Source organism: Aptenodytes forsteri, unplaced genomic scaffold (genome assembly GCF_000699145.1).
Source record: "Aptenodytes forsteri isolate BGI_AS27 unplaced genomic scaffold, ASM69914v1 Scaffold426, whole genome shotgun sequence".
NCBI lineage: Eukaryota > Metazoa > Chordata > Aves > Sphenisciformes > Spheniscidae > Aptenodytes > Aptenodytes forsteri.
Genome location: NW_008794010.1, coordinates 1,980,032 through 1,994,891, shown reverse-complemented (window position 1 = coordinate 1,994,891; position 14,860 = coordinate 1,980,032). Strand labels below are relative to the sequence as shown.

Below are 14,860 nucleotides of genomic sequence, written 5' to 3'. Positions count from 1 at the left end.
CCGGCCGCCGTCTCTTGCTCCCCGCCGCGGAGCAGAGCCCCGCCGAGCAGCGCCGTAGCCGCGAGGAGGCTCTCCGCGTCGGTCGGTCGGCCGTCGCCGTGGGCCGGCCCGGAGACTGGGCAGGGAGGCGGCCCGGTCGAGTCCTGCCGGGGAGAGGCGGCCCATCGTCATGCGGGGGCCGCTCAAGGGGGCTGCTGCTGTCGCCTGCCGTCCTGGGCACTCGTGCCACCCCTCTTGGACCCTGCGGAGACTAGTGGGGCTTGGGGCTTTTGCAGGATCCGATGCCCCGGTCGCTTAACAGCGCTTGGAAATCACGAGTGGCTTTGGCCTGCGCTTATGTATTTATTTATTAGTTTAATGTCCTTTTGTAGCTGCGCTCTGGATTGTGAGATTTCAGCACCGGCGATGGCATACATCTTCCTTTCTATCTGTAATGAATAGAAACTTTTCACCTAAAGAAAACCCAGCAACAGCAAAGAGAACATTAATTGAGCTTTTCATATGATCTCTCATTTGCAAGATGTGGGCCTTTGTGGGAGACATCAGACTTGCAACCACTTTGTGAGAGCTTGTTTTACTTACTGCTGTTGCTGTTTCCTAGACTGCCTTTAATTTCCAGGCAGTCGAGATCTGTGCTCACACTTTCAGTATTGTTCATCCAGGTATTGCAGTATTTCATTTTCACTGGAGCTACCCTGCGCAGTTAGATTAATAAGGACAAGGTGATCAGATTAACTGTTTTGTCTGAGTTGCTACATTGCTGTGTCCAACATCAGCAATACTAACTCAGTACATTGGAGTAAATGAAATGGACTTCAAACGGACTTCACCTTTGGTTGCATCAGCTTTCCAGGGACTGTGATTATAAACTCCCATTTGTGCCCTGTTGTGCCTCCTTGTGACTTGTGCTACTTGCACGAGCAAGATTTATTCTGACGTAATTGGCCATGCCAATACTCCTTCTTTTGAAATAGAGGCGTACATAGAAGGGTTAGTTAGCCAGATCTAAAACCGCTTCCTTCTTAATTTGCCCTGGGAATATTTGGGTTTGGGCAATAGGCTGATGAGAAACAAATTCAGATTCTCACTTAAGTCTCAAGGTTTTGCATATAAACTAAGAAAGAAACGTAATGTACTTTCCTGTGTATTTTTGTTAGTACATCTATAAAAGATACATCATTCAGCTACATTATACATGTGTATGTGTAATACAAAGACAAATTTATCCAAGAGCTTCCTCTCCCCTACAGTCCTTCTGGTTCTGATCCTCTGATTGTCTCTGTCTCTGATTTTGTATGACTTTTCTGAGGGTACTGGTCACTTGAGGACTTACTTCCAAGTACTGGTACTTTTAAAGGGGGAGCACTTACGTGAGGTATATAGGGATTACACATATGAAAATATGGTTGTTTTTTAACATACTAGTTAACGTGATAACCCTATGAAAGCAAGCACAGAAACTAGTCAGAAGGCAAGTCTTCACAATACTTATGCTCCTTTTTACTTATTTCAGTGTATATTTATCTTTGTGCTTATATCCTTATCTGCAGGCAGAGCTAGGCCTTAATGAGCACCACCAGAATGAAGTGATCAACTACATGCGCTTTGCTCGTTTCAAGCGTGGCCTGTGTCTCAAAACAGTGGATTCTTGTTTTCAGGACCTTAAGGACAGCAGGTACTTTGGGGGGTGGTTCTGGGCAAGAATAAAGCTAAATATGCTAGCAACAATTGCAGGTTTAAATGCTTTATGGGGCAAGTTTTGTCCGTTTACATTTGTATGTTCTTAGTGAGGAAGACAGACCCAATAATTTTCCAAATGTTGCAAGTCAAGTCTTTTTAAAACTAAGTTGTTCAAATTTTTAGGAATTAACGTAGATATCGGCAGCATGACATTGCTTTATATCTTGCTTCTGATGTCTAAATTTGATGTAAGACTGTAGCGGAAGTAAGGTTTGTGATTGTAATGTTTCCAAGAGAAAATTTAAATACCATAAGCAATTAGTAGTGCCATGGTCATCTAAGAACTACTGACAGTGAATGTTTTTAGAAGGACATTGCATTATATGAGTGATACCTGTGTAGTGAGGTCTCATAACAATGCAAAATTGTTACTTTTGTCATACATGACTCATCTTGACTGCTCTGTTTAGACTTGTTGAGGAGACCTTCACAGTTGATGAGGTGATAGACATGCTGGATGGACTGCGGACTGTTGTACACAGTGAAGTGGAGTCAGAGCTCATAAATACAACTTACACCAATGTTTTACTTCTGCGGCAGCTCTTTTCGCAGGCTGAGAAATGGTACCTTAAGTTACAGACAGACGTCTCTGAATTGGAGAATCGGTAACATATATTGGACTGTATATTGGACTGTATAGAATGCCTTTCAATAATAAGAAAACTTCAAAGTGTTAACTATTTGCATTCTTTTTCTAACCATAGAAAGCTGTTCTTTTACTATTGTATTGATGATAGGTTAGTTTCAAGTCTTCCATCTATAAAGTAGCAAGATACACAATAATCTCAAATTTGTCAGGAAGATGTTTTTATTGGTAATATTCTTACTTGAATTAATCAGTTAAGAGCAGGTGATAGGATTTCATTAAAAAGCCTTTGTTGTCTGAGTAGATTATATTTTAATCAAGGATGCTAAATCTTACAGCTCTAATGCATATACCATACCACTGCATGACATGATCTGTTGCATTTATTGTATTTGCATAGGACTTCATTCTGTACTTCTAACGAGAATCTTACGTGCAATAAAGAGCATAGCATCAGCCTGGTAAAAATGTGTTTCATAACATAGCTCTTTCACTAAATAAGTGCCTCCCTTTATTTTTCTTTTCAAGAGAATTGTTGGAACAGGTTGCTGAGTTTGAAAAGTCAGAATTTACATCTTCGAACAAGAAGGTAGAGTTTTATTTTAATCAAATCATAATCAAATGTCATGTGGAGTCATGACAGGTCTTTAAAATACTTAGTACTGACTCTTTGTGCTTAAGAGAGGAAAACAAAACAAAAACAAAAAAAATGCCTTTTTTCAAAACAGTCTTTGAAAGTCTCTAAAAAGTAGCATTTTGCAGTTCGGCACCAAGGCCTTGGCTGTTTCCAGATTGCGGATTCTGCACACCCAGGGCATGCCTCATAATCCTCATCCCAAAGTCAGCCAGACCAGGGATGTGTTGGAGCATCTGCTCCTGGGTTCCCTTCCCCCTGGAAAGTGGGGTAAGGCTGGGACATTCGCTTGTCCCAAGGCTTTGTCCCAACATGGAGTCAAGAGCTGAGAAGATTCCACAATACAGATATGACTCTAGCTTATCTTGTATGATTATGGTTGCACCTTATTTGGTTTGTAGCCTAAATGTATATTTAGTTAATATGTATTACATTTGAAGACTTAAAATAAGAAAATTATTTTGAGCTGTGTAAATATTTTTTACTCTTACAATCACTCAAATATTTTTTCTGTTTTCCTTACTCTTTTGTCTTTTGGTTGCTGCAGCATTGGTAGTCTTTTGTAAATTCAAGTTTGCAATCCTTTTATGTCTCTATGCAGTATTTTTGTTTAACTTCAGCTGAAAGTGAAGTATATAACTTAGGAGCCAAGGTACCAGTAAAAAGTGAACTTGAAATAAAAGGACATTCATTTCCTTTACAAAAGAAAGCTGAATTGACTGTCAATACTTTTCTTCCTCCTAGAAATCTGTATAATTTAATTTTTTAACCTTTATTTCTTTAGCCCAGTGCAGATCTCATTAAACCAAAACTGGCTCCATTAAATGAAGGTGGGTCAGAACTGCTAAACAAGGTAAGAACTTGTCTGTTCGTGCAGTTGTGGTTAATGACCATTCTGCTTATTCAACTGAACTGGATAGCTGTTGGATAATGTGCCTGTCACTATATAGACATCAAGGCAATATACCCCAGAATGTAAAGTAAAATGCTAATAAATATTGTAAAGCATATTAAATTTATTGTGCAGTTATGGTCTCTAACAGGTATTACAATATTGACCTTCCTTTTGCAAAGACACTTTCGCTGTTGTAATTATTTATTTTACCATTTAATGAGGTGCATTAGTAGAAAGCAGTATTCGGTTTGTGCCATGCAGCTGGCTGGCTTTCCAACAAGGAAATAAATTAAAATATGTAGCTGGCTGAAATGATCAGGTTATCGGAGATTTTCTGTATCACTCAAAGTCAATCCTATTACATTTCAGTCTTTTTTCTTTTGTTAGCTGGTTAAATTCCTTCTAAAGAAACAGGCATTTAGAGTTTGGAATTTACTAGTTTTGAAAATGCCTGATTTCCCACTTGCTAAAGATTTTCAGAATTACAAAACACATTATAGTATTTGATGTTATCAATAGTTTTTATTAGGTATGGAACTCGTTTAGTTCAACTGAACTTTTTTAAAATGCCACACTTCTTTATGTTATCTTTATACACTTTTAAGTTATGGGCAGTCAAGAAATTTAGTGAGGAGTTGTGTTTTCTGCCTTCTAGCCTACATTACCAAAATGATCTGTGAAGTACAGTGTCTGAATCAAATTGTTGTTACCCATTAAGATAATTAAAGCATTCAAGAATTCAGACTTGTATTTTACTTATAGATCAATGTAGTTCTCTTTCAAAAATAATTTCAACATCTGTTTCACAACAGTTTTTGTTGAATATGTACATCTGATGTCTTTTTTTCCTCAAAAATAATTCAATATTTATATGGTGAATTTACTCTGACTGATAAAACATGGTTATTTCCTGTGACACAGAACATGATATCCAGTAACCTGGTATTTGTCTCTTTTAAACAGGAACTAGGAATAAATTCTTACTTGCCTGTTGATTGAAAATACAAATGTGAGCAGCAATGAGATTTGCGTCTCTGAACATGCAATTTTCTTTATCGTGAATCTTGATACTAAAAAGATGCTGAGCTTACTAATCTCAATTCAGTAAAGCATGTGTCAAATTTAAGTGAACGGTCCTATATATTACAGTAAAATTGGGAACTTAAATTTCTTGCTGACTGAGGCAGAAAACACAATAAATAAATGGATTACTGACTTCTTATGAAGGCCATTTTTATAAGCGTTTAGAAGCTTGTTTGCTTTCCTAAGCTGTGAAGCGTATTTTCTTACCTGAAGTATTTGGAAAGTTCAAAATAGCACAAGAGTTCTCACAGACTTTTTCTTGTTCATTAACCCAAAGACAGTTGCTTGTCTCCAAGAAGAAAATGAAAAATTGAAGACCAGACTCAAGACCATAGAAACACAGGTAAATTCCCTGTAAGCTTGGATACTTAACGCTGTTTGTATATTAAAAAATACCTAAATAAGAATCCCATGGTTATTATTCTCATGTTTTCAATTAAAATATGTTTCTGAGACTTTACATTTTCAATGTATCACAGGCTACAGCTGCACTAGATGAAAAGTCCAAACTAGAGAAGTCACTGAAGGATTTACAGATGATCCAAGGAGATCAAAAGGTAAATATAATGAGGATTTCCTGCACCAGCACCCCCATTTAACACAAATGTTGCCTGTACATCTAAAAAGTTGGTCTGTATGGTGTGTTTCTTTTCTGGTAAATATGAAGGTTCGTTTTAGTATCGTCATGTTCCTGCTGACATTGTCATGTTCCTGCTAGTCTGTCAGTCAGCAGAAACCAGAACGAGTTAGTATCGTCATGTTCCTGCTGACATTGTCATGTTCCTGCTAGTCTGTCAGTCAGCAGATAACCCAGAACGTTAGTTGATTTTATGACACGTATTTTGTGTCACATAGACCATGATAAATTATTATCAGAAAGTATTATTCCAGATACCATCAGGAAGTAGTATTTCAGAGTTCATATTGACAGGGCTGATATTTGTATTAACAGATACAAATTTATTTCTGTTTGTTTCTTCCCATTTACTAATGAAAGAATGATATCTAACCTGTTTTTTGTAGCAACGATAAAAAAACTAGTTCTTTCAAGCATTTGTCACACTTGATATTGACATGGACAAGCCAGACTTGCTGCTTCTCACTTCAGACTTTAAAAACCTAAATACTTACATGTAAGTGTCCAGTGTCCTATATTCTTTAACATCAGTTGAAGTTTTGCTACAAATGTCAATGATCATGGGTCAGATGACAAATGTTTGATTTTATGTAGTTCTACCCATATCAGCGTAGTGTCAAAAATGGTTCACTGTTTATTTTTACTACTTGAAGTTCTTAATCTTTTTTGTAAATGAGGATTCAAACATGGTGAGTTGTTGCTGCAGAAAAAAACATAAGCTAGAAGTCATGCAGATTGACACAAATAAATCTGTTCAGGTCACCTTAGTATTTTATTTTTGTCAATAATCAGAATTTTCTAAAGTTTGTTCATGTGTGATTGTTCCTTAATTTAAAACATTTCAGTTCAAACTTTTAACAAAATTAGAACACTTTAATCCCATTATTTTGACAAACTGACTTTTTAAAATTCCTATAGTATTTACAGATTTGGAAGTGAAGTTCAATATCATAAAACATTTCCACTTTAATTTTCATATTTTAATCCTGATTTCTTTTTATTTTGCTTTCTAACTGGTTTATGGTATGTACTTTGGCTTTCTTAATATGTTATAATTTTATCTAGTAACTTTCAAAATCTGTATTCAATAATATTATTTAATAGGGAACTTGATTTATCAGTCATGGCAAATATTTTCTGTATCTGTCTTGTTAAGCCTTAAATTATTAAAGGTTTAAAATATTAAAGGGGTTTATTAAATCCTGGATAATAGTGTTTGTAATTTTAAAAGATTGGAACCAAATCTTATCCTACTTTTCTGGTTAAGCATGAATTGGCCTCAATGTCAGGGCTGCTGAGTATCTTCAGCTTTCATGTCCTAATTTGCTATAATCTGACACTTTCTTCTCCAGCTCTTACATTTTCTATTTACAGGCATATGTATGTTGTTGAAACTAGCTAGTAGATATAGTGCTGAAATGTACTACTTTGTTTAATCAATTGAAGTATCAGTTGTTTGGAGAAAATGCTAAATTTTATCTGGTTTCACTCCATATTTTTATAGGATGGGTGTCAATAAGATCATATGAACCCAGTTGCTCATTAAAGCAGTAGTTTTCAAACTCTTTGGACAAACAAATGACTGCCAAACCACAGTGGTTCTTAGGGACCAACTCTTAGCTCAGCAGATTTCTACCTTTTTTTTCCTTGTGGGTTTGGTTTTTTTTTAATAGTTTAATATGGTTCCACACACCAAGTGTGAACCATGGTTTGGGAGTAACTGCTCTATTGGATCAGTTTAACTTGAGGATTTAGAATTTTTACATAATTGACTTATGTCACAGTTTAGAAAAATGATCACTGTCTATTCTAATCTGAAACATTATAATGTAGTGCTTTTCAGCACTGTAGCTTTGGACTCTATCTCAAAATTCAAAATAAGCTTTTCTTCTGTACAGGTACTATTATCAAGTGGTTTCCTATGCTCAAATCTTACCTTCCACATAGAAAAAGGAGCAGAGCTTCCTTAGTTTTAGATTTTTGTTCTTTTTAAGGTGCTGCTGGTTCAGCCTCATCCTGAGTCATTATACTTCTGAGAGTTTGAACTTGAGCTTTTAAACCTGAGAGGGTTTGTTTTTTTTTTAATTGAAATCTGTAGAACAGTTACATGAATATAATGTTTTGTGACCCAGAACTGATGGCCAGAAGTGTTTGGGTTGTTTCTTCTTACAGGGAAACAGCAAAGTTGCTTCACAAGCAACTGTGGAGGCTCTTTTTGTAATGCATCGGAGAACAGTGCAATATTGGTAGCTGATTGATAATATGAGCCTTAACACTTTCATCCTTTCCTACCAGTATTACACTAACAGCTTTTGAAACGCCTGTGATATTATACCTGCTTTAAAAATACATTATAGCATAGGCATTCAGACCTTAAGCTGTAATTTACTATTTCTGTATGCTAAATAACTTATTGTGATATTCTTCACCCTGTGGCTTCACCTAATTCCTAAAAAAGTGAAAGACTTGAAAAAAAGTACAAGGACTTGAAATCTCAACTTGGCAGAGAAGACATTCCAGCCATCTTTAAAATGCATTTATTAACAATTTTTTAAAGTTATAAATTAGTTAGTGCTTTAACTAATTTTTTTTACTTAAAGCACTTCTAATTTAGGCTTTACAGGAATAACGTGAACACAATTATTAAAAATTAAGATGTACCCACCTTATGTGGAATTTTGCACTTGACAGTTTAAATATTTCTTCTCTTGCATTTGAATATTTTAAATATTTCTTCTTTTGAAGATTAATGCAAACCAGGATATCACTGAACTGGAAAATAAAGTGGCAGCTTTGAAATGCCATTTTGAGAAGACTTTGAATGACTCTACTGCAAACCAAAAATTCTTGGAAGAGAACTTGGTGACCACAAAACATGACTTGCTTAAGGTTCAGGATCAGCTATCCACAGCTGAAAAGGTTAGCATTTTATTGTAATGTAAAGATGAGATCCTTACTCATATTTTAACTGATTAGTAATTTAACAAGCATACACTACAGGATGCAGAGTTCACTGGGTCACGCTTGTGCCAGTGTATTTTTGTTATTTCAGTGGAAAAACACGTTATACATAAAACAGCAAAAACACAACTAACTGCATGATTATAACTAGATGAATACTTAAAAATTGCCCATTTGTCTGCATAGAAATTTTTGAATGAAAAGTGTATTCCCAGTCTTCAGAAGACTTTTAGCCTGATTTCATTAGAAAATAAAGTTTGTGTTTCTCTGTCTCTCCCAGTAATATCATTTGAATCTACTAGCTGACTTCATCTAAATTTGAGTAAGTTAGAGAAACTACTATTCTGAAACTGAGGAGGAAAAGCAAGTCATCTTTTTTAAAAAGCGTATTAGCCTGGTTTTCATAATATGTAAATAATATGTTGATGTTATTATTATGTAGGAATTAGAGAAGAAATTTCAGCAAACAGCTGCCTATCGCAACATGAAAGAGATTCTCACTAAGAAGAATGAACAGATAAAGGATCTACGTAAAAAGCTTTCCAAGTAAGTGGTGCTGTTCTGTCTGTCCAAACAGGATCCTTGTTCTGGATCCATGTTCTACTCCCATTTTGTTTTTATAAATGTGAAGCTGTCTCTAAAACAGACTATAAATTTTCCCTTAAAAAGAATTTCTAATAGGCTGTTCCCTGATTTTTGACAAGCCAATCCTTTTAATGGGTGCTAGGTGAATAGGACTGATGTGTGCAACAGCAGCTGCTGTGTAGCAAGTAATGAGAGAATTTACTACGGAGAGGATATTCATGGGTGTGGTAGATAAGCCCCCAGGTGCTATACACAGAGGTACAAGTAGGAGATGTACTGGATGCTTTGGCATTATCTTATTTCTTCCACGCTTGTTTATGGGAATGAGAAGTCCACTGTATGTAAGCAGGTTTAGGCCTGTATTGAGTAAAGAAAGATGCACCCTGGCCATTATATTGCATAGAAGACTATCGTTCTGCAAATGTCAAGTGAGCTTTGGCAACATGGATGCCTTAGACCTATGCTGTAGGATGACAGAGGTGGAACTTAAAACTTCTGTTTAAACTTCTGCCTGTATTTTGGGATTTGTGGGTGAGTTACTGGTCATTCCCTCATTCTACTATTTGGTACACTGGCCAATTTTAAAAGGAGAAAATAGTCTAAACAGTATATGCGTTTGTCTGTGCCCTAAGTCATACAGTGAGCCTTGATAGGAATGCGCCACTAATAGGAGTAATTTATTACTTGGGTTTCATATTTTCTTCAGAGACAAAATGTCTCTTGGTTATTTTCTACTCTTGTTTTAATGATTTTTTTTTTTTTTTTTTTTTTTTTTTTTTTTTTTTTTTTAAATCCTCAGATATGAGCCAGAGGACTAAAACTCCAAGAACATCTGATCTATCAGAAGCTGCCGTAGAAAGAAAATGTGGACTGGTATTATTTTTCAATAATTTTTGTTCTGAATGGTATATTTTTTGCTTCTAGTGCTTAAAATAACTTTTTATTAATACTAATAAGATCCTGAAACTCCTATCTTACTCCCTTATAAACCTACAATTTATAGGTATTAGTTTCTGTAGTAGTGTTTTTAATTGTTAACCACCAACATTCCTTGAGAAATAGCGAACAGGAGCTTATTAAAGTGAGACCGTTCCCTACAAAGAAAGGAGTTTATTTTTGTTAAGAAAAGAAAAATAGACAAAAAATAAGTATTAGAGTTTTTTGATGTCTCTGAGGTGGAAACTCCCATTGTTACTTTTGGTATAGTTAATGTAGCCATGAAATGGCATTACATGTGAAAATTGCATTAGTGGAAGTAAAAAGTAGGAGGAAAAAAGAGACGCTGATTCTGTAATGTTATTTCACACTGGACATCTCATACCTCAGCAAAATGTGGTCAGTAACATTTTGCTAGAGGGTGTTCATTAGATAGTGAGGTAAATATGCTTTATAGTGGAAGCGCTGGACCTTTTCAAATAAAGCCACTAATTGGAGTTATACTTTTTCACTTGAATTTATTTGAAACAAATTTGGACATCAGAATATAGATTCTGATTTTGCCACTGTTCTTAATGTTAAGATGGTAATCTGAAAAAGCATAGGGAAGTTGCTAATGGAGCAACTTTCTTGGGAAATAAGTTATTTTAGATGTTTTCATCTCCTTTCTTATTGTAACCTGACCAGAAAACAGCTTACTTCTCTCAAGTCTTTTGCTCGTAATCCTCTGCCTTGCATTTATCTGGAAGCCTCTAAATAGTGCATTCTACTTGTTCATCTGTCCCTGTTCATATGTATGTTGTATTTTACTCCAAATAAAACCATTATGTTTTCAAACACTTAATCTTCAAGGAGCTGGTTTTTTTTATAGGAATGTTTTGTATAGCTCTTTTTTTAATATCTGTAGAAAGGAGTGGCAGATCAGTAAAGAATCTTGCTAGAAATGCGAACTTGTAAATTACAGATTCATGCCCAAAGCCACACCATGTCAAACAGCTGTGTACCAGTGGCAGGGCTGGGAAAAGGCTGGTGTGTGTGTATGTTACAGAAACGCATTTAACAGCGCTTGCCTCAGGAGCTGCTTGAACTGAAATGGATCATTTTTCCTCATTCTTTCTCAAATGGGCAAAGCTGCTAAAATTGCTCAAGCAGTGATGCCCCAGTCAAATCTGCCATACATTTGCAGTCTATAAATTCTTTTGTTGTCCTTTTTCCCCCACTGGTTAAGCAAGATCGGTTTGGGATAAAGTCCTGTATCTATCATGATATTATTGCTGTAACATGATAGTAGGGCTTTATGGGGCGATATATGCCTCATGCAGTGTCAATTAAATCTGTGTTTGCTCAAAGCAATTATGTTGACACCAACAGGTGTACTTGTCTGGGTGAATATTGTGTTTTTCTTTGTAATGAAACTTATTTTAATGAGATCAGTTACTATTTCTAAAATGGCAGGTAAAGGGTGAAGAAAGGCAGAGAATCTTACGATTTCTGCTGGTTTTCTCTTTTCTGATAAACTTTGGCTGTTGACTTAGCTAGAATATTGTCTTTGTGATAGGCCTTCATTCTCTGCTTAAAAACCATTTTGACAAGAAAGCATGCTCTCAACTTCAGAATATGGATAGGTCTCAGTGAAATAAGTTGGCTGTAGGCAAGTGTGGTTACAGACCTTGTTATCTCCTCAAATGGGTAAGGCAAATCTTGTAGGGAACTGTGCAGCACAAAATTGAAACACTGACTTTGATTACCTGTCTTGCAGATTGCCAGTTTAGTGAGTACAAGATCAGTGTGATGCTGTCATCGGTTTGTGTTGCATGATGGCTAAGGTAAAAGGTCTTGTGTGGAGCTCTTGAGAAAAAAATACATCATCTGTCAAAGATTATGTACTTGTCAAAGAAGACCTGGAGCATTACACAGTAGTGATTCTCTTTTTTCTTGAGATAGATACAATATTTAGAAGATGGAGAGGACATCTGAATTTCTCCTGATTGTGTCTGATGTTTCTAAAACTTCACTTCTTTCCCTGAAGTGTAAATTCTAATGCTGCTTTTACCAGCCTTTGTTTTTCAGAAGTTCATTATACTGCTCAAATAGACATCATCCGTTTTTTCCACTTCAGCTGTTAATTCCCTAGTTATGCCTGAAAGGAATGTTTAAAAAGAAAATTTCTCTATAACTGGCTGATCTGCAGGAATCAAATCTCTTTCAAGCTGGGTAGGGTTTTTTTGCTTGCCAACTGAAGCGTATTTTCTACGGGAATGAAATCTAGGCAGCTCAGCTTCACTAGTATTGACTCTGACAGCTAAAAAACTACCCTGTGCTGTAACGGTGACCTGAGTTCAGCAGTTGGTCATTAATAAATGAGCCAGCAGTGCTGCATGCTACCTTCTTAATGAGACAGTATATTACCTGATGTTCTGTCACTGTTCATCGAGTACTCCTTAATCTGTTTTTCTCTTGTGGATAATAGCCTTTTTTTTTAATGTCCTAAGATGAATGCTAATATATAACACTCACTTAAACTGCAAGTGCTCCTCTTTATTTGATAGACCAATGCAAGGACAGCTGCAATTTGGACATTTCTGACATACCTTGCTTTTGGGAAACCCAGAGTCATCGGCCAGGCACTTAGATTTCAATTCAGCTTAGAAGTTCTTAAGGTTCCTCAGTCTGATTTCCTCCTTCTGGCGTTATCAAGGACTGCTCTTGGCTTCTGCATGATACCAAATGCTGTCAGACCACAGTCAAATGATTCTTACTGCCTCAGGAAACAAACGTGAATTATCTTGGGGTGTCACGTGGCTGAATGGATCAAGCTTAAAAAGTTTGAGCCATTCTAGGAGGCCAGGCCTTTTAAAACATGTTAAAAAACAATTTAACGTGATTTGAAGATAAGTTTGTATGTGAGCAGGTAAGAATTGTTATTGTAATTGTTATTGTAAATGTTTCTAACTGGCTTTCAGCAGAGAATGTGCCCACAGGAGTTACCCTATGACTGTTAATTTTGACAATGTCCCGGTGAAAGCGTTTCCCCAGGATTCCTGCCCTGCTCTGGCCACCTACAGAACTCTCCCTGACGGCACCTAGATCTGCTCTCCTTATCGGAGTCTCCTCTCAGACATACCCTGAAACATTAGGCAGCCTATTTGGAGTCAAGTCTTCTCCAAATAAAGGTGGGTAGATACATGTCATTCTATTTCATCAGTCTTAATATCTAGAGACACTGATTTTTATCACTTTTTAATTATTATTTTTAGGAACCTGTTAATGTAGTGTCTTGGAGTGTGTGTTGTAAGTGATGATGATGCTGAGTGGTTGGCGCAGGACTCTGACAGGGCAGCTCACAACTGACAGCTGCTGCTGAACAAGAGAGCTGCCTGGAGACCTCCCTAAACTGCAGGCAAGTTTTGACAGAGAGAGAGCATGAACTGGCAGAAGACAAGCAGAAGAGCTGACTGAATAGGCCAGGTATCCTTTTGATTTTAGTGAGATGCCAGTTTGTGGCTCTCTTGCTTTACACAAGTAGATTCTGAGGTCTGGGTGAATTAGGTGCAATTCTGTGATGCAGAACCGCATTGAGTGCACCTTTACGGATGGAGTACCCTAAAAAACCCCACAGTTAGAAGATGGATAGAGCTGTGGTGCTAAGGAAAAGCAAGGAAAATAAAAAGAGGGACTCCTCAGGCATGCTTTCTTGGGGATAAGGCCTCCATAAAGATGCTTTATATTACTGATCTCTGGGGACTGAGAGATGTGTCAAAACTGTGCGAAACAGTTTCAAGGGTGATTAAGGGACTGGATATGACTTCAGGGTACAGACCTCAACGGTATCATCTACAGTTAGGAACCAAGCAGCAAGTAGTAGTGATGAGCTGGGAGGAATAATTGCAATCCTAAAAACTACTTACAGGAGTAACTGTAATCTCCAATTACATGTAGAGCAATCATCTAACAGTTGTCATGGCCTGTGAGTTGTCAAAGATCTGGAAACCCAGCTGGATTCTTTCTTTCTCCTAAAGTAAGGCCACATGGAGCTTAGAGTAGCAACTGTGAACAGTGAATCCAAACAGAAAAACTGTTATGTGGGGGCTGCAACTCTCTTGGCTGTATATCTGCTTCCCTTGATAGCATCACTAAACATTTGCAGAGGCTGTAGAGACTCTTCCATCACTTCCCTTTGATAATCATCTAATATGCTAACACCCAGCATGTTTCCATTTGTAAGGGAGTGCCTCCAGGAATGGCAGGTACTAAACACCAGAGCTGGCCCCTGCTGACACTTTGTCCCCCTCCAACATATCTGGCTCATCAAGGAAAGCCCAGAGAGTTTATTTTTAAATCTAGGGGTTATAGACCCCCACTTGGGTCACAACAATCCCATGTAACGCTACAGGCTTGGGGAAGAGTGGCTGGAAAGCTGCCTGGTGGAAAAGGACCTGGGGGTGGTGGTAGACAGCCGGCTGAACATGAGCTGGCAGTGTGCCCAGGTGGCCAAGAAGGCCAATGGCATCCTGGCTTGTACAGAAATAGTGTGGCCAGCAGGAGTAGGGAAGTGATCGCTCCTCTGTACTCAGCACTGGTGAGGCTGCACCTCGAATACTGTGTTCAGTTTTGGGCCCCTCACTACAAGAAAGACATTGAGGTGCTGGAGCGTGTCCAGAGAAGGGCAACAAAGCTGGTGAAGGGTCTAGAGCACAACTCTGAGGAGGAGCGGCTGAGGAAACTGGCCTTGTTTAGCCTGGAGAAAAGGAGGCTGAGGGGAGACCTCATCGCTCTCTACAACTACCTGAAAGGAGGTTGTAG

The 14,860-nt window shown here is 37.5% G+C and overlaps 1 protein-coding gene across 1 annotated transcript; it reads left to right on the top strand.

Annotated features, from left to right (window-relative positions):
* Positions 1 to 683: 683 nt before the first annotated feature.
* On the top strand, positions 684 to 10,390 carry LZTFL1 (leucine zipper transcription factor like 1). The gene is made up of 10 exons (XM_009290427.1): positions 684 to 722; positions 1,551 to 1,675; positions 2,151 to 2,345; positions 2,855 to 2,915; positions 3,745 to 3,813; positions 5,216 to 5,281; positions 5,418 to 5,495; positions 8,321 to 8,494; positions 8,979 to 9,082; positions 9,921 to 10,390. Exons 2-10 carry the CDS (start codon positions 1,599 to 1,601, stop codon positions 9,937 to 9,939), a joined length of 843 nt encoding a protein of 280 aa, XP_009288702.1. The 5' UTR covers positions 684 to 722; positions 1,551 to 1,598; the 3' UTR covers positions 9,940 to 10,390.
* The last annotated feature ends 4,470 nt before the right edge of the window (positions 10,391 to 14,860 follow it).

Coding starts and splice junctions, on each gene's coding strand:
- LZTFL1 (XM_009290427.1), top strand. CDS start 1,599: ATGCGCTTTGCTCGTTTCAAGCGTGGCCTGTGTCTCAAAACAGTGGAT. Junction 2,346..2,854: donor GTCTCTGAATTGGAGAATCG/GTAACATATATT, acceptor TTTCTTTTCAAG/AGAATTGTTGGAACAGGTTG. Junction 5,496..8,320: donor TGATCCAAGGAGATCAAAAG/GTAAATATAATG, acceptor CTTCTTTTGAAG/ATTAATGCAAACCAGGATAT.